At 56.6% G+C, this 23,321-nt stretch overlaps 2 protein-coding genes across 8 annotated transcripts; both read left to right on the top strand.

The window, feature by feature from the left end:
- The first annotated feature begins 563 nt into the window (after window positions 1–563).
- Aldh3b1 (aldehyde dehydrogenase 3 family member B1) lies at window positions 564–18,429 on the top strand. 5 transcript variants are annotated; one of them, XM_060383499.1, is made up of 10 exons: window positions 564–1,145; window positions 8,329–8,491; window positions 10,232–10,342; window positions 10,426–10,546; window positions 10,770–10,855; window positions 11,614–11,695; window positions 13,412–13,798; window positions 14,150–14,316; window positions 16,512–16,611; window positions 17,814–18,429. In XM_060383499.1, exons 1-10 carry the CDS (start codon window positions 1,042–1,044, stop codon window positions 18,002–18,004), a joined length of 1,512 nt encoding a protein of 503 aa, XP_060239482.1. In that variant the 5' UTR covers window positions 564–1,041; the 3' UTR covers window positions 18,005–18,429. The 5 variants fall into 5 exon arrangements, with proteins under 5 accessions (XP_060239482.1, XP_060239500.1, XP_021490160.1 ...); XM_060383517.1 differs by lacking the exon at window positions 564–1,145 and adding an exon at window positions 1,600–1,744; XM_021634485.2 differs by lacking the exon at window positions 564–1,145 and adding an exon at window positions 2,633–2,750.
- Window positions 18,430–19,133: 704 nt separating this feature from the next.
- Ndufs8 (NADH:ubiquinone oxidoreductase core subunit S8) lies at window positions 19,134–23,109 on the top strand. Of its 3 annotated transcripts, none has more exons than XM_021634442.2 (7): window positions 19,134–19,266; window positions 20,198–20,255; window positions 20,342–20,392; window positions 20,747–20,836; window positions 20,916–21,088; window positions 22,703–22,831; window positions 22,918–23,109. In XM_021634442.2, exons 2-7 carry the CDS (start codon window positions 20,198–20,200, stop codon window positions 23,047–23,049), a joined length of 633 nt encoding a protein of 210 aa, XP_021490117.1. In that variant the 5' UTR covers window positions 19,134–19,266; the 3' UTR covers window positions 23,050–23,109. The 3 variants fall into 3 exon arrangements, with proteins under 3 accessions (XP_021490117.1, XP_021490126.1, XP_060239509.1); XM_021634451.2 differs by lacking the exon at window positions 19,134–19,266 and adding an exon at window positions 19,294–19,515; XM_060383526.1 differs by lacking the exon at window positions 19,134–19,266 and adding an exon at window positions 19,618–19,642.
- Window positions 23,110–23,321: the final 212 nt, after the last annotated feature.

Below are 23,321 nucleotides of genomic sequence, written 5' to 3'. Positions count from 1 at the left end.
GGGACCTGAGCTCCCGGCACCGACCCGTGCCTCTGGCGGCACTGGCCGCCTGACTACTCTGCTTCCTGTCCCCTTTGGCAAAGAACTAGAATTGCTCAAAAGGGCTGTAGCATGCCTCGGAGAAGGCCTCCCCCACCCCACTCCGCACTCCCAGCTGGACCTGGACCCTGCAGCCCTGACATGGTCAGATTCTGCTTCATTCTTCTCGGCTCAGTGTGCACCCGAACCCATGCCCACGCCCGGATACCCCAAGGGACTGAGTGGAACTCCGAACCACAGGATCTTGCCAAGAACCCAGCCTTGCACTTCTCTCTTCTACGTGGTGTTGAGGACGGAGCTCAGGCAAGGCACCACTTCCTCGGGAGAGCAGGAAAGAGGCCAGCCGCCCACCCTGAGCTGCTGTGTTCCTGGCGTCTTACCAGGCTCTTTCCAGATGGTTCCTGCTCTACCGTCACCGAGTCCTGCAACACAGATAGGATCAACCCCGTTTCCTGGTGAGGACAGAGACTGCATGAGGGTTATGTGGCTTGGTCAGGTCCTGTTTGCAGGTAAGGGGCAGGAGCACTCAGGCCCAAGCCGTCTGTCCCTGTCCCCCAGGAAACCTTCCGTTAAAACAGTGGGGGCTTCTGAGCTGGTCTCCAGCTTTGGAAGGCTCCGCTCTGGTCATGACACCACCTCCTCTGGGCTCCCGTTGGCAAGGCCATGAATTCCAGGCCCCATTCCCAAGAGCCTCAAGGAACAAGGAGGCGAAAGGACCATGGGGCACAGTGTTCCAGACTCCCATCCTGGGGGAGTGTTCTTGTTTCTCTTCTGCTGTGATCAAACAGCCAAGAGGAGGAAAGGATCTATTCCGCTTGTAACTCCGGGTCCAGCCCATCACTGAGGGAAGTCAAGGCAGGATCAGGACAGGAACCTGAGGGCAGGGTTACACGTGGCATCTCCCCTGACCAAGGGGCTCAAGAGTACAGAGGAGCACGGCAGGAATGACGGGGATGCTGCTTCCTGGCTGACTGATCCACAGGCTCGTGCTCGGCTGGCTTTATGTCGCCTAGGACCACCAGCCCAGGGAATGGTGCCTCCCACAACGGGCTGGCCCTCCCATACCAATTAACAGTCAAGGCAGTCCTCCACAGACGTGGCCGCAGGTGAGTGAGTGGGCGTTTCTTCAGTTGAGGCTTTTCTCTCATGTGACTCTAGGCTGTCCCATGCTGGCAATGATTCAGCTAAGTCCGAGGCCTCTAGATGAGGAATACCTTTCCCTAGAAATGTGGACTTCCGGTGGGCCTCATCTCAGGCTGGTCCTGAGTTGAGACAAATATAACCCCTGAACACTTGGGGACATCCTGGGCAGCCCACTGACTAGAAACGAGGCTCTCGGAATCCTCTAACACGCCTCCTGCTGGCTAGGAGCGCTCCCAGACGAGCCCCTTATTTGCTGTGTGGCCTCAGACCAGTGGCTGACCCTCTCTGGGCCTAGTTTCCGGCTGAACGCTACAAGCCCAGCCCCAGCTCAGCCCTACCTGACAGCCGCTCTGCCTGTGCGTCTGTCTGGCTCCGTTCCAGACACCAGCACAGCCGAGCTGTCACATGCCGATCCACGTGACGAGCGGCGGCTGGGGGCTCCATCCCACGCAGAAGACAAGGCCCTCAGTGGCCCCTCAGCCCAGCACCTACCCCAGCCATCGGCACCCTGCAGGTCTGTCGGCCGGGCGTGGGCCCGAAGGCCTCTCTTGCCCCCTCCCAGGTAGGCTGGGGAGCTGGGTGAGGCGGTGAGGAGCAGCGTCTCCCAGGTGCAAGGTCGGCGCAGAGGCCCCAGGCTGGCCCAGGGCACCCGAGGGGAAAGATACAGTGCGGTCCAGGGCAGCCATGAGAAGGATGTCTTTCTCATGCACACACACGTGTAATCCAATCACCGGCCTGTCGGCCCCCGGCAGCTGCTCAAGGATCATCCCCCTCTGTGCTGGCTCCCACAGGTGTCCCTGGAGCGGAGCCAGGCACGGCTCTGCACCTGCAGAGGAGCGGGACCCCAGGGGCCACCTCAGCAGCACGTGGTGTCATGATGGCTGTCCTGGGGGTGGCAGGCGGAGGGGATGTCTTTGGGGAGAGGGCTGTAGTTGTAGTCCTGCCCCATGCACATGCTGTGTGGCCAAGTCCCGTTCTCTCTCAGGGTCGCGTTTTCTCATTGTCATATGTGAGGTTTGGGGGTGACAAGTCTGTGATCAGGCTGCATCTGGAGGTAGATTGAAGGTCATAGGCAGGCAGAGGCCTGGGACACAGCTGGCAGAGGGCCTAGTCCTGAGACCGCATTTCTGGACCCTGGTCCCGACCTCTTTTAACAGACGGGGAAACTGAGGCTCAGAGAAGGCGAGACTGGGGGGCGGTGCACAGCCTTTCTTGATCTTGCAGGCCTCTGGGTCCCACCTCCTAGGGCTGCAAACACTCCCACCTCAGCCTCCCCCCCCCCATTACCCATCAATGCTCAGAACTGCTGTGTGACTCTGAACTGAGCCAGTGCCATCCGTCTCTGGGCCCTGCCTCCCGGTCTGCGGTCTGAGAGAGTATCTCTAGGCCTCTACGAGATAGAAGTGGTAAAATCGTAGCTAACAGCTTCCACCTGGCCTGAAGCCAAGGTCAGGCACTAGGCCAGGGCAGCCACGCCCCAGGGGCAGGCGCTGTTGGACCTTGCATAAAGGCAGGGTGTCGGGCAGAGCCGGACAGCCAGGAAGAAGGGCAACTTGGTGAGGCCTCAGGTACCGTATCCCGGGGAGATGGGAGTGGAGCTGTTACCGATTTGTCCCAGCTACTCTGGGGTGCCGGGCTCCCTATCTCGTCTGGAAACTGGCAGCTCCACACACAGGCAGCCTCTGTCTTCCCTGCCCCATCTGCCTGCAGCTTGAGGAGAAAAGGGAAGGAAGAGACTGAAGGGGGTTGGGGGTGGAGAAGCTCGGAGTGCCAGGCCCAGCTGGCCTGAGTCTGCACTGGGCTCCCCAGCCCGTCTCCTGGGAGACTCGACATCCTGTGAGGGGGGATGAGGAACGAGGCTTCCACAAGAGAGACCATGACCCCTGACCCCTGAAGATCCATTCAGGCACTAGCCCTCTCCAAGGCACTAAGTATCAGGCTAGCCCGGCTAGCCAGGGACAGTCCAAGGATCATAAGAGAGAATTCTCCTTAGCAATAGACTTTGTCAGAGCCCGGTGAAAGAGAGGCCGCCGTGCCAGAGGAGGGACTTGTGGTTTCCAAGGACTTCATATTCTGGACAGCTTATCTCTGGGCGGGGCAGGCAGCTCAGTCTCCAGGCCTAGGAGTGTCTTGTCTCAGCTCCCTGGGGACCCATGGATGAAAGAAGCTGCTGCCCCCAGCTCTGGAAACCTCCTGAAACCCAGGGCCAAGGCCACACATAGGCCACCCACGGGAGATTAGAGCAGGAGCACCTCCATTTTCAGGGCATGGGGTGTTTAAGCCTGACCTACCCCCACCTCTGGCAGTCCTGGTGGAAGTCTCCATGTCCTGAGACCATGCCTGAGCTCGCTGTCACCCAGATCCCAGCCCTCCTGCATCTGAGGTTGATGCCCTGCCATGGCCTGGCCCCACAATGGATTAAGGTTGCCTCGAGTCTTCATCCTGGAGTTCTCTCCCAGTCCCCCTGGCACTAACACTCACTGCAGCCATCATGGCTAAGTGCTTCCCAGGGGGTGGGGGTGGGGAGCTGTGTCTGGACCAAGCCTTTCTAAACCTCTGCCTTTGAGTTTCTCCTATAGGTGCCATGGAGAACTGACCCATTTTACCAATTAAAAAAAAAGGAGCCAAAGAGCCCAAGAGACCTGCCCAAGGACCCCTAGACAGCAAATGAGCCGCTGGGACTTGTACCCAGGTCACTGAGCCCTTGACCATGGCGGCCTGTGGTAGAGATAAAGAAAGTGAGGCAGGAAGGATGAGGGATTGGGCATAGGAACCCAGTGGGGTAGGAGGAGAGCATGGCTAAGTGGAGGGAAAATCCATCAGCTGGACCCTTCCGAGAGCACAGGGCAGGGCCCTTGCATGCAGCCGATCCCCTGGGCATTGGCGGACAGGCCTGTGTGCTCACTTCTTCCCCATTTTCTCCAGTTTTCAGGCTCACCCTGCAGCCCTGGGTATCCACAGCTGGTGCCCGTGCTGGCCCCCAGGCTTCCATAGCCAGCACCTGTTTGTTTGTTGGGACAGTCTTGTGTAGCCCAGGCTGTCTCAAGCTCACTGTGTAGCGAAGGATGACCCTGAGCTCTTTGGCCTTTCTGCCTCCACTTCCCAAAGATTCAAATTCAGTCCTTCATGCAAACTGGACAAGCACCCTCCCAACTGAGCTCCAGAGCCAGCCCCTATGTAGTGGTTCTTTTTATTCTGTGTAAGTTTTGATGAAACATTTGTTTATAGCTGGGCGGTGGTGGTGTCCACCTTTAATTCCAGCACCTGGAGGCAGATCTCTGTGTTGGAGGCCAGCCTGGTCTACAGAGTGAGTTCCGAGAAAGCCAAGGCTACACAGAGAAACACCTGTCTCAAAAAACAATCAATCAAGCAAGCAAGCAAAGAACATTTGTTTATGATGCGGGGTGGTACATGACATGGCACACAGGTGGAGGTCAGAGGTCGACTTTGTGAGTTGGTCTCTCCTTCCACCTTTATGTGGGTTCTAGAGAGCAAGCTCGGGCTGTGAGGCTTGCATAGAGGGCTCCTTTACCCTCTATGCCATCTTGCCAGCCCATAATTTTTTTTTTTTAACTAGGGTTTCATGTAGCTTTGGTTCATACGGACTTTGCTAGAACTCACAGCAATCTTCTCGCCTCTGCCTCTCTGCTGCCGGGATTACAGGCGTGACCCACCATGTCAGACTGATGACTGCTTTTAGAGGGATCCCCAGGCCCACAGTCCTATTTGGACCTCAGGGAAACTCCCACCCCATCCTCAGGGGGAGCCCAGCCCTGGGTCTCAGCAGCTGAGCTGAGGGCTTGGGCAGAAAGGTGCAGTGCAGATTGGTAGGGATGACAGAACTGAGGGAGAGCCCCCAGCGGGTTAGCTTCTCGTACTCCGAGGCTCCCTCTTCCCTCAGTGCCCTTCTGCTCCTGAATCTGCAGCTCACAAGTTCCTCTCCCCTCCCTCAGGCTGCCCTGTTCTCATGCACCAGGAGCGGGCAGCCTTCTGTGCCTCTGCAGGGAGGAAGCTGTGTCCTCAGGCTGGCTACTGTTCTGTCCCCTGGTCTTGGTTTCCTTCAGTGAGATGAAGAACAGCCCCTTGCTGTTGCAGTGTTTAAAGGAGTCAGGGCAGACAGACGCAGGATAGGATGACTGTGGGGAGGGGGGGGGGTGTGCGCGCAGCCCAGTGGAGTTGCACAGAAATCCCCAAGCGTGCGTCCACGGTGGCTTCCCAGTTCCTCTGTGAGGTCTTAGTCTAAGCCTCCTGATCCCAGATGGCAGATAGCCTTGGCTCCTCTTCGCACTCGGGTCCAGCCTGGCTCCTTAGCCCCTGGAAGGCACCCCCTCAGGTTTCAGTCCACAGCGACCAAGCCCCAGAGGGCATCGTGGGCCAGGTGGGCAGTCCTGCAGGAGAGGTGTGTGTCCCGCTGCCATGGTGAATTGGCCCCAGCGTTGCTAGGAGCACTTCTAGAATGTTCTGCACAGACCCCCGCCCCCAGCTCCCTGCCCACAGGGTTTGGTAGCATGCTTTACATTTTTGTGGGCTCTGAAGAGACTCCAGTGAGCAGGGCACTGGGGAGGGAGTGACTGTTGGTGGTGCTGGCTTTTTTGTTTTTTGTTTTCTTTCCTCGTGGGTTTGTGTGCTGTGCGTGTTTGCACACGTGTGTGGGTTCACTGTGTGGGGTTGCACATTGTTTGCATGTGTGTGTGTGGAGGCCTGAGGTTGATGTTGGAAACCTTTCTCCATATCTTCCCACTTTTATTCTCTTTGGGACAGGCTCTCTCAGGCAAACCCAGGCTTGCCAATATGAGCAGCCTCCTTAGCCAGCCTGCTGCAGGGAGTCCTGTCTCTGCTTTCTGGGGTTAGAATTCTAGGAGCTCACATGCCCAGTGGCGTTTACTTGGGTCTGGAAACCTGAAGTCTGGTCCTCTTGCTCAAACAGTGGGAGCTGGAACTGTAGACACCTCCCCGGTCCTGCTGGTGACTCATGGCCGCTGGCCTCCCTGTCTCTCTGGGAACAGTGACAAATGGTCTATATAGTAGTCTGTTCTTAGATCTTCCAGCAGAAACTGAGGCAGGACAGAGCGGCTCTGCCCAGCGTCTCACAACTGGTAGAGACAGAGTCCAGAGACACACTGGTACCACTCTGGGGGCAGAGGGTGGTACTGTACCCGGCCATCTCAGCTTGCCTTGTTGGAACAGGAGGCCTGGAAGGTCAGCGCTGGCCCCTCGGCACGGCCGCTGGGGTTGCTTCTGGTTCCAGATGACTGCTCTCCACACACCAGTCCCAAAGGCCTCCAGGGAGCTGCCTGACAGTAGCACAACTGGGTCCCAGGCTGGGCCCAACAGCAGACAGCAAGGGTCCGTCTTCACAAAACCTGTCAGCTAAGCCAGGCCGTGTGCCGTGTGCCCATAAACCCAGTACTTACGAGATCTAAGCAGGAGGACCCAAGTTCAAGGCCATCTCCGCCGCACAGAGAGTTTTAGAGCTGTTTTTCTCACATTCAAACTAAACAAAACACCCTTGACTGGGGTGATGACTCAGCACTTAGAGCCCTTGCCACACAAGCATTAGGACACACACAAGTGCCGGGGTGGGGTGGGGGTGGAGGGGGGGGTGGTGGGACAGCTACCTGGAACTCCGTAGCCGGAAGGTGGAGACAGCAGAGCGCGCTGTCTGGCTACACTAGTTTCCCTTTAAGACTTTTTTTACTTTTAGTGTGTGTGTGTGTGTGTGTGTGTGTGTGTGTGTGTGTGTGTGTGAGTGCAGGTGAATACAGAGGCCAGAGGTGTCAGATCCCTGGGAGCTAGAGTTGCAGGTAGTGTAAGCTGCCTGATGTGGGTGTCAGGAATTGAACTGGGGCCCTCCGGAAGAGCAGCAGGAGCTCTTAACTAGGGAGTCACTTCTCCAGCCCCACTGGTCTCTGAACTCTGGGTTCCGCTGAGACACACTGACTCAATAAGGTGGAGACTAATTGAGGAAGACACCAGCGCCAGCCTGCATGTGCACGGACATGGGAACTCTCTCTCTCTCTCTCTCTCTCACACACACACACACTCACACACATTACACAGACGCACATGCAAACAAAAATTAAATAACACAAACAACAAAAACAAAAGGTCCCCATGCCTCCAGCAACACTGGGAAGTTTGGGGCACTGAGCCCCAAGAAGAGTTAAGATAGGCAAGGTGGAGCTGGCCTCCTGGTGTCACCAAAAGGGGAGGTAACTAGGCATCCATTCTTTGCTGGCGCTCCGTACAGGGCCAAGCAGACCAGAGGGGCCATTGTGAGTAGACAGAGGAGCGGCGGAGCGGGCTTCCGGGAAGAGGCTTCAGTTACACTGAGAGCTGAAGCCAGGGAGGGAATGAGGAAATGGTTCCCAATGGGGTCCTTGATACCAGGCCAAGGAGTGAATGCGTCACAGGGCGCCTCAGATGAGCCTCTTATAAACAGCATGAGCCCAGGGGAATAGCAGGCCCCTGCCCTGTCTGCTAGTCCTGGCTGGTGGCTCTCCATCAGCCCTACTGGCTCTTGTCTCCAGCTGTCACCTTCTCTTGTGTTCCAGCTGGCATCATGGCTGAGGGGGCAGGAGGGACTCTGGGAAGCCAGGGCCATTCTTCCCTTTGTGCCAAGGAGATGCAAGAGTTGTCACAAAGGTCTAGAAATTACTCTGCCCAAGGTCACCCAAGGTCTCTGAGCCGCTCCCAGCCAGCTTGGCTCCTCTTGTGCAGCGTCCCTGAGCTGTGGTGGCTGTGGTGGTATCCCTCACTGTACCCCATTCCTGTCCACTCCACCCAGGCCAGGTAGAGTGGAGGGTAGTCCCTGGGAGAGCACTAGAGCAGAAGGGGCCTTGGGTCAGAGCTAATCTTCACTGAAGAAGAAGCAGAGCCCTGGCCCTAATGCTCAGCCTTGAAGGCTGGGGGACAGCTGTCTCCAGCCTGTCCCTGGCCTGTAGCCCCCTATAAATCCACCTGGCAGAAGGAGACATGCCTCTTGTGTCTGCCCAAAGGCCACTCTTGTCACCGATGGAGTTATTCAAGGGAGACAGACCCTGGGAAGACCCTGGGGGCCACTGGGAGTGGGCAGGGGCTAAAGAGTGTCATAAATTCTGGCCCCCTTGCAGCCCCAGCCCTGATTCACACTGCACTGCCCTGCAGGATGGACTCATTTGAAGACAAGCTGCGGCAGCTGCGGGAGGCCTTCAACTCGGGGCAGACTCGGCCGGCTGAGTTCCGGGCTGCACAGCTGCGGGGCCTGGGCCACTTCCTGCGGGACAACAAACAGCAGCTGCAGGAGGCGCTGGCTCAGGACCTCCACAAGGTGGCATGGAGCAGGGACAGTGGGGTGGGGCGGGGTGGGGGGTGTCCCCGGGTCAGCAAGGGCAGTGCAGCCGGAACAAGGGTCACAGCTCAGCCACATCCTCTGGGAAGAGGAGTTGAAAGCCGGGGGACCCCAGCTCCTTCCCTGAGCCACAGCTGACTGTTGCCCCAACCCCCATCTGTCCTCCATCTACTCTCCGGCTGTTTATGGGAAACTTGGTATGTGCCTGATGCCGGTACAGGCCAGTCTCTGGGCACACAGAACAAAGCTGTGTCTACAAGGGCTGGTGACAATATGGCAGCAGATCCACGCTGTGGCTGCTACATGCTTACCAGCAGGTGAGGCTGCAGACATTCCAGTGTCGAGTCAGGGGCCAGACCACGATGCCGGTTTTTATGTGGGTGTCAAAGAAGGTTTTTCTAAGAAGGGTGTGGGGGGGGCTCAGAGCAGAAACAGGAAGGAGGAGGAAAGAGCTGCATGGATACCAGGAAGTGGACCAGCAGCATGTGCGAAGGGCCTGGGGCGGGAGAGCTTGTGAGTCTGTGATTGAAGAGCTGCAGAAGCCAGAGTGGCTGGAGGGAATGAGAGAGACAGAGAGATATGGAAGAGAAGGCCTGAGGAAGTGGACCTTGCCCTGGAGGACTTGGGTCTCATTTGGCATTCTGGACGTAAAGGCTCTGGGGTTCTCTCCCAGTTCCAACAGCAGCCATACGGGGTACCCCAGTCCTGGGATGGCTGTCCAAAGTGAGTTCCTCTTCCTTTTATCCCCTCCTGTTACCCTAGAGACACCTCCCCACACACCCAGTCTGATGGCTCTGCTGGGACTGACTGCTGCAGCTTCTCACCTGCCCCGCCCAGCACCCAGGAGACCCGACCTTTCCCCCTTCAGCTCAGGTTCCACTTCTGCTTTCTCATCCGACTCCAGAAACCCGGACCTTACAAAGGATGCAGCAGCCCAGAAAATTCAACCTGGTGCCTCCCTCTCATCCAGTCAGATGGCTCACTGCCTCTGCCCTCGGCAGGAAGGCAGGCAGCTGTGGCCATACTCTCGCCTCACCCCTAGCACTGCTCCTGTTGGACAGTCACAGCCACTTAGCCCCAGAGAGGGGCTCAGAGAAGGCAGTTTCTTGCCGAGAGACATGCAGCCAGGAAAAGCAGGGTCTGAGGCAGAGCCTTCTCGCACTAGGCCCAGCTGCTGGGAAACACAGAATGCCCTGGCTTAGGCATGGAATAGCCCCTTGTATGGTCTTGCCTGGCATTCTCCAGGCCTTCATCTGCCACCAGAGCCCTTGGCAGTGTCCCGCTGGGCTGTGGGAACTAAGGTGGGAGAGTTGTGTCTGGCGCCCCACTCTCTGTACTTCGTGCTACTCAGAAGCAGAGCAAGCCCTGCCAGCCACAGGGCCTCTGCACCTGTTCTTCCCATTGTATCTGCCTCCAGGAGCCCAGGGCTCTCAAGAGTGGGCAAATGAATGAGTGAATGAAAGGATGAAGAAATGCAGGACCAGATGGGTGCAGTGGAGCACACCTGTAATCCCGGCACTCAGGAGGCAGAGGCAGGCAGATCTCTGAGTTCAAGGCCAGCGTGGTCTAGAAAAAGTGTCTAGGATAACCAAGGCTACGCAGAGAAACCCTGTCTGAAAAAAACAGAGAGAGTGAGGACCTTTGGGAAGGAAGCTATACCCTTTCCACACTCTCTGGGGTTCCCCAGGACTCAGCCCTGACCCTCGTTCCTTTCTGTAGTCAGTCTTTGAGTCGGAGGTGTCTGAGATTGCCATCAGCCAGGCTGAGGTGGACCTAGCTCTCAGGAACCTGTGTTCTTGGATGAAGGACGAGAAAGTGTCCAAGAACCTGGTAAGCTGGGAGCAGGTGGACTTCGGGAACCGCTTGTTCCCACAGCGTGGCTCCACAGAGTCTCATTGCCCACCCTGGCCCAGGCCACACAGCTGGACTCAGCCTTCATCCGGAAGGAGCCCTTCGGCCTGGTGCTCATCATTGTGCCCTGGAATTACCCCTTGAACCTGACACTCGTGCCACTGGTGGGGGCTATTGCTGCAGGTAAGGAGGAGACCTCCACCTTCCCACAGTCCTGCTCACCGGAGAGCTCAGGGCTACCTAGGAACCCAGAAAGGAAAGACAGGGGCACTGGCCCTGCTCCCAGGTGGCCCCTGGCCAGGGCCTATGTATGATTTCTGTCTGAGTCCTCACGTGAAGGCGGGTGTTGCCGGCACATCCCTTGCGTGGCTACCTTCTCCTAGCATTCCCTCTGTGCTGGCTGCAGGCAATTGTGTGGTACTCAAGCCCTCAGAGACCAGCAAGGCCATTGAGAAGATCCTGGCTGAGGTCCTGCCCCGCTATCTGGACCAGGTATGTCGAGGCTTAGGGCTGGGCGAGGGGACATGACCCAACCTCAGAGGAGCCTTTAGTGTGCAGGTGTATATGAGAGTGTATGAGCTTGTTTGTGTGTGTGTGTGCACACACATGTATGTGCAAGTGGAGGCCACAGGTGTTCTTCTGGTGGTCCTCTGGAGATGTTCACTCTGTTTTTTGAGACAAGGTCTCTCACTGGCTCCTGAGGTTGGAGAGCTTGGCTAGCCTGGCTGACCAGTGAGCCTCTAGGATCTTTCTCTGCCCCCAGTGTTGGAGTCACAAGTGCCTGCCATCACACCTGGCTTTTCAGTGGGTCCTCAGGCACAAACTCAGGTCCTCATGCTTGCACAGCAAGCACTTTTCCTACTGAGTTCTCACTCCATATTGTTTTGGACAGGGCTTCAAAACTCATAGTGATCCTCCTGACTCAGCTTCCTGAGTGCCGAATTAAAGGAATGAGTTTCTGTACTTGCATAGAGTACCTCGTCTGGGTTGCACAGCCTTGGCTACGTCACTTTCTCTCACCCTCAGTTTCCCTCCTAGGATTTAGCCAGGGCAGTCTGTTCCCTGAGGTCCCATAGTTGGCCCTAGCTTCACTCTTGCTCTAGGTCTGCAGTGTTCAGACATTCCCCTGTCCGGGGAAGCTCTCAGTGGGCCTGTCCATGCCTGGGTGAAGCAAGTGGGTGGGCCCCAGGCAGGGTGGGCCACATCTGCACTCAGAAGCTGGGTCTGAGGACCTTTGTCTGCCCCCGCAGAGCTGCTTTGCTGTGGTGCTGGGTGGGCCCCAGGAAAGCGCCAAGCTGCTGGAACACAGGTTTGACTACATCTTCTTCACAGGTAAGGTTTGGGGGGTAGGGTTCCAGCCTTGAGCGCCTCAGAGAGAGGGGCAGAATCCCAGGTCCACGTCCACCAGCCCCCCCCCAACCTCACAAGTCAAAAGTCTGCGCATGCCAACCTTCTAGTGCACCAGGCCCTGACAGCAGACCCCATGACTTCCCTTCGGCCTTGACAGGCTGGCTCAGGCTGCTGAAGTGCATCGGTGCCCAACCCAGGGCTGCCCAGCTGGCCAGGATAGGATTTGCCCCCAAGCTCTTGGTGAGGCTAGCTCCCAGAGGTCACCTGCCATTGTACTATCATGTCCCCGGTCCCAGGTGTCTGTTTCCAGGGACCAGGATGAAGTTTCTGGAAGACATAAAAGGTGAAGGAGGTAGTGGGTAGTGTTTCTGGGGCCTAAGCCCAAGCTGGGTAGCCTGTGACCTGCATGTGGTTAGGGCAGGGGAGAGGTGGGCTTCGGAACTTACTCTAGACTCTCCTTCAAGCCTAGGAAAAGCCCAGCTGGGGACAGGGAATGCTGCTGGAGCAAAGGCAGATTGGTCTTTCTTGTGGGGAAAAGTCCTTGGTACAGTCTCATAAGTAGGCAAGGCAGGAGGTGTCACCTGTACACTCTCAGCCCTGGTGGCCCTTAGGTTCGGGTCCCCAGGGCCAGGTGCAGAGGCAAGGCAAAGCCCAAGGCCAGTTACTAAGCCAGGTTCCAAGAAAACCCGACTATGATCTTGCTACAAGGTCCCATGACTAATTCAGCCTTGCTCATCTGCAAATCTGAGTCACAGATATGCCAGAAAAGAAAGTCCTTTATCCAGCATACAGTCTGTAGTGTTCACTCAACCTCTCCTCCCTCAGTCAGGGGATCTCTGCTGAGTACACAGACTGTTTGTCAGAGGCTGTATGTCCAGGAGTCTTTTATCTGTGTTTGAGGTACTGGGAATCAAACTCAAAACTTCCTAAATGCTGGGCAAATGTGCTCCATCGAGCTGAACTCTCAGCCTTGAGAGGGCCTGTTGCTCTTGTTTGGTTTTTTTTTTTTTTTCCAAACAAGGTGTCACATAACCCAGGCTGGCCTCAAACTCACTTCACAGCTGACAGTGACCTTGTACTCCCAATACCCTTGCCTCTGAGCACGGGGATTAGAGCCTTCTCCACCCTTGCTGCCTCGGCCACTGTTTGAGATAGGATCTCACACGGTAGCCCAGACTGGGACTGAACTTGAATCTTCTATCTCAGTTTCCTGAGCACTTTGATCACAGGCAAGTGTCCCCGTCCCTAACGTGCCTCTGCAGGGTTTGAGGAGAGCAGAGTAAACAAGGAATGGAAGAATTATGTGTGTCAGGAAAGGGCTGCAGCAGCCTGGAGGATGAGCAGATGAGGGAGGATGATTCGGAGAGGAGCCTGTAGACCAGGACATCAGGGGCAGGGCCTGAGCATCAGTCAGGCTGAGCTGGCTCTGGCCTTAGAGGACAAGGCAGAAGACATGGAAATGGAAGGTTTCTGAAGATAGAGAGGTGGTTAGTCCTATGCTGGGTGGAAGAGTAAGCTGCAAGGTGAGCCTGAGGCAGAAGCAGACAGGGGCAGGGGCAGGAAGGGAGCCAGAGTCCCTGCTGGGAGTGCAGAATAAACTCCTCCTTTGGAGCCCCTGTTCAGGGACCCAGCCAGGTGAGGCCATCCACCTGGCCAGTTGACTAACGAGAGGCATATAAGCCCTTTCCATGTGCCCAGGGAACCCTCAGGTAGGCAAGATCGTCATGGCCGCCGCAGCCAAACACCTGACTCCCGTCACCCTGGAGCTGGGGGGTAAGAACCCCTGCTACGTGGATGACAGCTGCGACCCCCAGATCGTGGCCAACCGTGTGGCCTGGTTCCGCTACTTCAATGCTGGCCAGACCTGTGTGGCCCCCGACTACATCCTGTGCAGCCAGGAGATGCAGGAGAGGCTGCTGCCTGCCCTGAAGAATGCCATCACGCGTTTCTACGGAGACAACCCGCAGACCTCCCCCAACCTGGGCAGAATCATCAACCAGAAACACTTCAAGCGTCTCCAGGGACTGCTGGGCTGTGGCCGCGTGGCCATCGGTGGCCAGAGCGATGAGAGCGATCTGTACATTGGTGAGTCTCCCTCTAACCTGGGTTGAGACCCTTCCAAGATGGAGGCGCCCACGCTGGACAGCAGGTCTCAGCCTATGTCTGAATCCTTTCCCTACCTCCGGAGCCTGGCCTGAGCACAGTGCCACAGCACCCCATCACTGTGGCTCCTCAAACTCAGGATCCACTGAGCTGTGACCCGACTCTAGAGGTTCAGAGTTTCTGTTCTAGCTTCTGTTGTTCTGAGACTCCAGACCCCAAGCCTGCGGTCCTAGGAAGTCAGACCCTGGGCTTCCCTGTGTGGGGTGCAGGCTCTGTCCTTCTTGGAGGCCATGTCCTGCCTGTGGAGAGGCTGAGTTACCCCCCGTATTGCAGCCCCCACAGTGTTAGTGGATGTGCAGGAGACAGAGCCTGTGATGCAGGAGGAGATCTTCGGGCCCATCCTGCCCCTGGTGACTGTGAGGAGCCTGGATGAGGCCGTTGAGTTCATCAACCGGCGGGAGAAGCCTCTTGCACTGTATGCCTTCTCTAAAAGAAGCCAGGTGGGATCGAGTGCTGGAATTGGCCTGTGGGAGGGGTGGCAACAGAGAGCATAGCCCCTCTGGGTAATTACAGAACTTTAGGGATGGTGGCCTCCTGGCTTTGTCCCTGCCCTCCCTCCCATAAGCCAAACTTTCTTGGGTGCCATCGTGCCTGGCCAAACAATATTTTGAGATGAGGTCTCATATAGCCTAGGCTAGCCTTAAACTATACAGTCCAGGGGGACTTGAATCTGATCCTCCTGACTCCACCTCCCAAGTGTCAGGATTATGTGTGCCATGACACCCGATGACATTTGATCCTGGGGAATCAAACCTAAGGCTTTTTGCACACTAGCTAAAACCTACCAAACTGGGCTGGAGAGATGGTGCGGTGATTTAAAAAAAAAAAAAAAGCACTAGTTGCTCTTGCAGAGGACCCAGGTTTGGTTCCCAGCACCCACCTGGTGGTTCACAACCATCCATAACTCCAATTCCAGGGCATCTGATGACCTCCTCTGACTGCCTCCGGCACCAAGCACATATGTGGTACACATAACACATACATGCAGGCAAAATATAGACATAAAATAAATAATTCTTCAAAGATTAGAGACAAACAACAACAAACCTACCAAATGAGGGGCTAGGTGAGATAGCCCAGCCAGTAGAGATGTCACAAAGCCTGATGACCTGGATGGTCTCCAAGACTGTGGTGAAAGCGCAGACTCCGACAAGTTTCCCCCGCAAGATCTTCCCATGAGCCGCGACACCTGAATGGTGTATCCATGCGCGCTGTGCACGGTCTTGGCTTAACACTTTTCATTACACTGTGTATACTTTTGTGTTCACATAGAGGTCGGAAGACAGCTTGCAGGAGCTGGTTCTCTCCTTCTACCCTGTGGCTCCTGGGCATCAATCTCAGGTCATCGGGCTTGGTGGCCTTCACCCACCGAAACATGTCACTGGTCCCCGCTTTTAAAACAGTATTCTTTTTGTACATTTACTTAGTGTGTGTGTGTGCGTGTGCGCGCGTGCGCGCGCGCGTCTTCAGGTGAGCATGTCATGGCATTTGTGTGGTGTCAGAGGACAATCTGAGGGAGTCAGCGCTCTCCTACCACGTGTGTTTCGGGGATCAAGTCAGGTTGTCAGGCAGCACGTGCCTTCACTCACTGAGCCACCTATGTCCTCAGCCTTTTTTTTCTTTCCTTCTTAAGACAGGGTCTCTCTGTGTAGCCCTGGCTGTCCTGGAACCCACAGGGATCACCCACCTGCCTCTGTCTCCCAAGTTCTGCCACCACACCTGGCTTCATCAGCCCTTTTTTTGAGACAGGTCTCAAAAAGCTGAGGCTAGCCTCCCACTCACTATGTAGCTGAGGATTACCTTGAACTTCTGGCCCTCCTCCCTGCACAGGTGTGATTATAGGCACACACCACCATACCCATCTCTCTGTGTGAATACACAAGCCACCAGTCTGTCCCAGCTCTGTGACCACTTCCTCTCGTGAGTGAGGGACCGTCTCAGACTCACCTATGAACTCAGCCATCCTCTGTGGGAAAACAACACAGCCTTTTGGGCACTGAGGGCCAACTGTCCCTCAAAGTGTCCTGAGCCCAGCACTAGTCAGAGGTCAGGCTATCTTCCAGCCTGCTCATCCTCTGGTGTCACTGTTGTTACCGGCAGCCTTGGGCTGAGGCAGTGTGCACCCTGCTGGGATCCACTTCACCACACAAGGCCCAACTCAGAGCTGTCACCAGAAGGCCAAACTGAACAGCATTAAATTAAGTAGGGAAACCCATCTCCTTCCTCTTCAGCTTTTCAGGGACCTGCACACAGGAGGAAAACCCTTCAGGAAGTCAGGCAAAGCTAAGTTCAAGCTGCTAAGCTCCAATCTGACCTTAGCAGCCCAAACTGGCCCCACAAAGCCCTTCCCTTCTCTCTTGAATAATTGTCTCACTTAAAACAAGACTCAGCAGCCACCACCTCCTCCCCCCCGGGAAACCCTGACCACGTGGCACCTCACTATGCCTGTCCCTAGGTGATGCCAGATCTCATGATCTCTCCTTGGGCTTGTGTCCCAACACCCTGCCAGGGACACATACAGGCAGACAGAATATGTCTGTGAGTCTGTCCCATTAGGCCCACCTTGGACCTCAGGCACTCACTGACACAAGGCACATCCAGGTGTGTGCTTTAGAAGGTTCCCTTTCTCTCCCAGGTGGTCAAACAGGTGCTGGCCCGGACCAGCAGCGGTGGCTTCTGCGGGAACGATGGCTTCATGCACATGACGCTGTCCAGCCTTCCTTTCGGAGGAGTGGGTAGGTGGCAGCAGATTTCTGCTGGGCTGATTCAGGTCGCATCCCATCTGCTACCCTAATGCCGAACATGCAGCCCACTCTGGGCAGGCGAGGAAGCCCTCTCCACCCGCCATGTCCCCTCTAGCCAGCCTCCCTCCCACCTCCCCACAGTCTGTGGTGGGAACTTCCAGGTGTGCTTGCCCTTGAACACGTGGGTGAGAAGCCACAGAGAGAGAGAGAATTTTATTGGCTTTTGTGAAAACACACGAGGTTCCCCCGGCCACTAAGCTCCTCAACTTTCCTGCAGTCTGTGCCCACCCATGCCCACACAGTCCTGGTGCCTTCAATTCTGTGCTAGTGCCAAATGATGCTCTGTCAGCCTCCCCAGGTCCCTGCAAGCCCAGCTCTGGGTATCTCTGCTTCCAGGAGGCCTGGGATGTGGAGATGCCCTGTCCCCATGCACCTGCAAACCTCACCGCTGTGTCCTAGCAAGACCCACACGCATGTGACCCTCTCCTTCAGTCCTACTTCCTCACTGAAAGTGCCCTGGTCCTTCCACCTGCTCATGGGTGACGGAATCATCTGGCCAGTCCTAGTCTTGTGCAGAAGTCCCGTCCCTCCCTCTTAGTCCGTTGAGACAGCTGAGCCCGGCCCTGACATGTCACCATGTCCAAGGCTGAGTTGTCCCCATCTCCAAGGCTGAGTTGTCCCCAAGCCTGAGGCCTGGCCCCCTTTCCCTGCCCACACTCTATCTGGCTGATACCGCGTTCCTCTGGCTTCACTCATTTCAACGAGCCAGCTTCTTCCCTACCAACCATCCAGGCCATGTACCCTGGACCTTCTGGGTTGAGTTCTTATCCCTTCCTAGACAGCAGGACCTACACAGGTTTGAAGATGTCTGCCATAAACGTAGGAGGAGGGTGTCACTCTCACAGAGGGGAAGCCTGAGACAGTCACTTGCCCAAAATGGCATACCGATTCAGGCAGGACAGGGCTGGGATTCAACTTTAGGTAGCCTGGCTCCAGAAATCCCGCCCTTGGCCTCAGTTTGCCTGTCCTGCACGGCACCTGGTCAACTGGTACAGGGCAGGCTCGGTGCTCACCCTTCCAGCCATGATGTCTTGTGATTAAGGCCACTCAGCAGCTGGGGAAACAGAGGGTCAGAAAGCCCACCTGTCGGAGCTCTTCAAAGACCTAGGCCCCAATTTCCACTCTGTCCACAGGCTCCAGCGGCATGGGTAGATACCACGGCAAGTTCTCCTTTGACACCTTCTCCAACCAGCGCGCCTGTCTGCTGCGCAGCCCAGGGATGGAGAAAATCAATGACTTCCGCTACCCACCCTACTCCAGGCGCAACCTCAGGGTGCTGCTGGTGGCCATGGAGGAAAGAAGCTGCAGCTGTACACTACTCTGAGCGGGGCTGCCGGCCACAGGAGCCCTCCCTGGAACACAGCTGCTAGGGAAGAAGCCTGCCAGGGCCCAGGCCACAGAGCAGTTTGCTTAGCCCTTGTCTGTGAAGCTCCCTTCCTTCTGGGGCTTCCCTTTTTGGACCTTTGACTGTTCTGAATGGGACAGGCTGAGGGCAGGAATGTGGGAAGGGGTGCAGTGACCTGTCCGTCCCTTCCAGTGCTAGCCTTGGAATCTGGGAGAAAATGTCACATCCGAAGTACCCACCTTCTTGCAGCTAGTGCCTCGGGGAAGCAGTGATGGTTGGTACAGGCCACATTCCCTGACCCCCATGTCTGAGTCCTCTGAGCTTCGGTTTTCTATCTGCACAGTGGAGATAAATTAACAGCCTGTGGTCGCAGGGAGTATTAAACTCTGAGGGCTGACCCCAAACTGTAAGCATCCTGTCCTTTTTGGAGTGGAGGTTCTGCCTCCACGGTAAGTCAAAGATCCCTCCCCTACCTACTCCTCTCAGCCCTGCACATGGAATCTCCATCATGTCCCCTGGGGACTTCTCAAGAGTCTACTCAGGGGTGAAACATTCCACCTGTCTGAGCCCCATGCCCCACGAGACGGTGCTTTCAGCCAGCCGTTCAACTGCTAAAACCTAAAATTTTCACATCCATTCTCCGTGCCAGACCCGGTATTTGACTAAGTCAACATGTCCTTCCTGGCCTGTCAGACTCCTCACGGTCAGCTAGGACACCATCTTCTAAGGAAGCCTTTCATGACCACTCCAGACAAGGCATGCAGACGGCCGCATGGCTCCTAGTCCCAGGAAGCTGATCTGACAAAAGTCCTGCTACCCGCGGCTGTTACGAGGCCCAGATGAAGCCGTGCGATCAAAGCAGACAGCTGCTGCTATCTTTACAGTGCTCAAAAAAACAAAACAAAACTCACAGGCCCGCCCCGCCCCCCAAGGCTGTACCGGCGTCCTAAACCGCGCCCAGGAAGTCCCGCCTTCAGCAGCCCGGAAGTCTTCGGGATTAACCTCTCGACACAAGATGGCAGCTCCCTGCAAAACTTCACGCCCCTGCTCCCATCAGCCAATCAGAGGAAAATACTGTTTTGTCCCGCCCCCTAACACACCCACACACCAATCAGATCACAGAAGAAAAGGGCACCGCGGAAAGAGGCGTGAGCATCCTGCCAATGGCAGCATCCCGGAGTTAGGCTCCGCCTTCCGGCTGACCCGCACCAGCGCCTGGGAAGGAGCCGGTGCGCTTCAAGGTGGGTGTCCAGGGCAAGGCGGCGAAGATAGGACTTGGGTGGCGCGACGACTGGGTCGAGCGGGGTGTCACGGCTGACCTCGTGAAGTCCTGGGGTCCACCGGGTCGGCTCGGGACCCGCGGCCTCTGCGTTCGTCCTTCTGCGAGCTGCGGGCCGAGACGCTCGCACCCTCAGGCGCATGCGCTGCCTCGCCGGCTGCCTTCTGCGTTCATAGGGTCAGAGGTCAAGGGGAAGGTCTGAGGGAAAGTGGTAGGTTGGGCTCCAGGAATGCCCGGGGTGACAGGTCAAGAATTGGCAGATCCGCTAGAGGTCAAAGGTCACAGGGGGCTCTTTGGAGCGTTGGTGATACCCCAGGCTCACGGCCAACTCCCCCTAGGTTGCACACATCCCTGCTTTTCGGGACCCCCCTTCCTAGGTCGGAAGTTAGAAGAGTGAAGCAAGGGGACATCACTTGCCCAAGGTCACTCGGCAGGCTGGGGGTAGTTCCAGAAGATCCCCGGGTTGGGGAGAGGGACTTGACCCCGAGGACTCTGTAAACCTCTAAGGTTTTACCGCAGGTGACCCTGGGTTCCTGTCCTGGTACCAACACCCCTGCTAACTTTGGGGCAGTCACTTCACATGACAGGATCCCAGGGCTTGTGACGTCTGGCGTGAAGCCTGGCTCCGAGTTAAATCGGTGCACTGTGGTGGTGGTCAGGATGCTTTGGTGTGAACTGACACTGAGTGAGAGGGGAAATGGATTAGGTAGGCCGCTTAGGAGCTGAAATAGAAGGAACTTGGGGTGTCCAGATGCTGTGAGTCAGCAGAGTGAGGTTGGCTTGAGGGTTGGGGTTACTGGTCTCAATGGGATGGTGTGTGAGTAGGGCGTGAGATAGGGGTCCTGAGGAGGGCAGTGTTTGACCCTTTACTTTCGTTCTTCTCCACGCTCCAGATGTACCGTCTGACCTCATCCATGCTGCCTCGGGCCTTGGCCCAGGCCATGGGCACAGGTAGGACTGGGGGCCTTTCCTGGGGTGGGAGAGCCAAGCTTCCTGCCTTGAAGCCCAGCCGTAGAATGTCACCTCTCTCCTTGCAGGGCATCTTAATGGCCAAAGCCTCCACAGCAGTGCAGTGGCCGCAACCTACAGTGAGTACAAGCTGACATCTTTTGGCTTGAGCATTCCCGTTCATGGTCACACCTGAGGCCGGGGAAATTGCTTTGCCAGGGAACCTCTGTGAGCTTTCACTCGCACTCTGAAAATGATGGTGGTGATCAAGAGCAAGTGTGCCTCACAGGCATTGTGGCATTGAAGGAGGGAGGCGTGTGATGGGGAGGAGATGCCAGGTCTGTGCCCCTTTATCAGGGCCCGCTTTGGCTTCCCAGGGCTGCAGGCCGACTTCCTGCGCCTCACTGAGAGCCGACCTGCTGCCGCTGGGGCCGAGAGTCGGGCCTCACTCTCCGGAGCCGGGTTCCTTAACCTCCCCACGTGACTTCCCGCAGAGTATGTGAATGTACCGAAGCTCGAGATGGACATGAAGTCTGTGACTGACCGCGCAGCTCAGACTCTGTTTTGGACGGAACTCTTTCGAGGTGGGTGCCAGTGGGGAGAGGCGGGCGTGGGTGTGCTGGGGAGGGGCGCAGTACCTCGCCAGCTCTGTGCTACTCACAGGACTGGGCATGACCCTGAGCTACCTCTTCCGGGAGCCTGCCACCATCAACTACCCATTTGAGAAGGGCCCCCTGAGCCCGCGCTTCCGCGGGGAGCATGCATTGCGCCGCTACCCGTCCGGGGAGGAGCGCTGCATCGCCTGCAAGCTCTGTGAGGCCATCTGTCCTGCACAGGTGAGTCTGGCCGTCTGACTGCTGGGCCCTAAATCCGACCCCTACCTTGATAACACGACCCCTGGAAAGTTCCCTTATCTTTTGAGATGGAGTCTCACTGTAGGAGCAGCCGGCTTGGAACTCCCAGCGGAGAGCAGGCTGGCCTGGAGCTCACAGATATCTGCATGCTTCTGCCTCTGCAATGCTAAGATAGAAGCAGTGTGCACTGCCACAGCACCTGACAAAGGTTCTTTTCCTGCCTGACCCAACCCTGACCCTGTAACTGAGACAGTGAGTCCTTGATGTCCTTGTGCTGAGCCGGGAAGCCAGGAGCAGCCTCCATCCCAAGCGGGCCATGTCGCGCACCCATATCCCAGCTTAGGAGCCAGTAGATCATGTGACATTTAGGCCCACCAGCCATGGGGTAGTATCAAGAGTCCTGTCTGTGTGCCCATCCTGCATCGAAGACATGCAGCCAAGGAGTGGCTGCTCCTCAGAGCCTGGCTTTCCATTGTGCTGGTGGGCAGTATGTGAGTGTCTGCAGCTGGGGCTGTTGGCGCAAACAGGAAGATGCAGTGGTGGCTTTGTTGTGCCCAGCAGGAGCCCCAGCAGCTGCAGCCTTCAGACCTACCCGGTGACACTAGCTAGCCTGCCGTGCCTAGCTGCAGCTCCTGGGGGCGCCCCAGCAGCACCAGAGGTGGCAGGCGTGGCTCCCAGGTCATGTGCACTAGGACAAGCTCACTCCTTTCTCATATCCTCCCTGTAACTGCAGCAGTAGCCCGGAGAGAATTTTTGTTTGTTTTTCCAGAGAGTTGGTTGGTTGGTTGGTTAGTTGCTTTGGTTTCTTAGCCTTGGCTGGCCTGGATCTAGCTCTGTAGACCAGGCTGGCCTTGAACTCACTCTCTGTCCCTGAATGCTAGGATTAAAAGCATGTACCTCTGGCTTGGTCATGGTAGTGCACACCTTTAATCCCAGCACTCAGGGATACTGAAGCAGGCAGATCTACAGAGTGAGTTCTTGGTCTACAGAGTAGCCAGAGAAACCTTGTCTCAATAAATAAATAGATAAAACCACCAAAACAACAACAACACAGATGTGGCTCTGAGACTCCACTGTGGGTACTGAGCATGCCACTAGGGAATGTCAAGTTCCTTAAAGGTCCTCCTGGCCTGTAGTTCCCAGGCTGTTCCTTCTTACCCTTGGCTGGCATGCAGCCCCCAGAAACCAATAGTTAAGAATATACTTTCAAAATTTAGCCTATGTACCTCATTACTATGTGTCTTCAGGAAGTCCTTCAACCTCCCTGAGTCTTCATTTTCTCCCATAAATGGGGATCCTTAGAAAGGTTGTTTACATGACTGTCATTGGGCACTTCCTGCTCTTAGGGCCACAGCTTTTCAAGGAGCAAAACAGATCATAGTAGCCTTCTCCTGTGGGACAGGAGGGTCACCCAGGCAAATGCCAAGCAGAAAGCTGGCAGAGGCTAATGGGGCCATGTGGGTGGTGGCCCCTCTGGAGGGCTGAGGCCTGAGGCCGTGGGGCATCCACGCATACCCCCCAGGGGCCAGATTGAGCTGTGAGGGGCAGACCCGGGGCCCGGAGGTGTCTGCCAGTGCCCTGTGGCCACTCCCTCAGGCCATCACCATCGAGGCTGAGCCAAGAGCCGATGGAAGCCGCCGGACTACGCGCTATGACATCGACATGACCAAGTGCATCTACTGCGGTTTCTGCCAGGAGGCCTGCCCTGTGGATGCCATCGTGGAGGTGAGCGAGCCCGGGCGAGGCGGCTAGCACGGAGGCCCTTGGGAAGGGTTTGCCTGCTGACCGACCATCTGTGCCCGCCCTTGCAGGGCCCCAACTTTGAGTTCTCCACGGAGACGCACGAGGAATTGCTGTACAACAAGGAGAAGCTCCTCAACAACGGCGACAAGTGGGAGGCGGAGATTGCCGCCAACCTCCAGGCCGACTACCTGTACCGGTGACCCGCCACCTGGCCCAGCCTGGTGACCCCTGGAGCCCATAAAGAAACTATGATCCCACAACTGCCTGCTGTGTCGTTCCATTCCCGCCCCCCGCAGCCGGGGGCCTCTGGCTTCCTCTGCAGACCAGGCGTGCAGGGAGCTCTGGCCTCATTCCCTCATGGGTTCCAGCAGCCCACTTGCCCACAAGACCTAGCAGAGCCAGAGGCCCACCACACATCGTCCGGGCTTCTTCCCACAGCCCGGCAGTGCAGGTCACCAGGGGCCTATTGTCC

Source organism: Meriones unguiculatus, chromosome 1 (assembly GCF_030254825.1).
Source record: "Meriones unguiculatus strain TT.TT164.6M chromosome 1, Bangor_MerUng_6.1, whole genome shotgun sequence".
In the NCBI taxonomy this organism is placed as follows: domain Eukaryota; kingdom Metazoa; phylum Chordata; class Mammalia; order Rodentia; family Muridae; genus Meriones; species Meriones unguiculatus.
The sequence above is the reverse complement of the archived record's forward strand: the minus strand, read 5'-3'. Positions and strand labels throughout refer to the sequence as shown.

Coding starts and splice junctions, on each gene's coding strand:
- Aldh3b1 (XM_060383499.1), top strand. CDS start 1,042: ATGTCGCCTAGGACCACCAGCCCAGGGAATGGTGCCTCCCACAACGGG. Junction 1,146..8,328: donor CTCCACAGACGTGGCCGCAG/GTGAGTGAGTGG, acceptor ACTGCCCTGCAG/GATGGACTCATTTGAAGACA. Junction 14,317..16,511: donor CCTTCTCTAAAAGAAGCCAG/GTGGGATCGAGT, acceptor TTTCTCTCCCAG/GTGGTCAAACAGGTGCTGGC.
- Ndufs8 (XM_021634442.2), top strand. CDS start 20,198: ATGTACCGTCTGACCTCATCCATGCTGCCTCGGGCCTTGGCCCAGGCC. Junction 21,089..22,702: donor AGGCCATCTGTCCTGCACAG/GTGAGTCTGGCC, acceptor CCACTCCCTCAG/GCCATCACCATCGAGGCTGA. Junction 22,832..22,917: donor CTGTGGATGCCATCGTGGAG/GTGAGCGAGCCC, acceptor CCGCCCTTGCAG/GGCCCCAACTTTGAGTTCTC.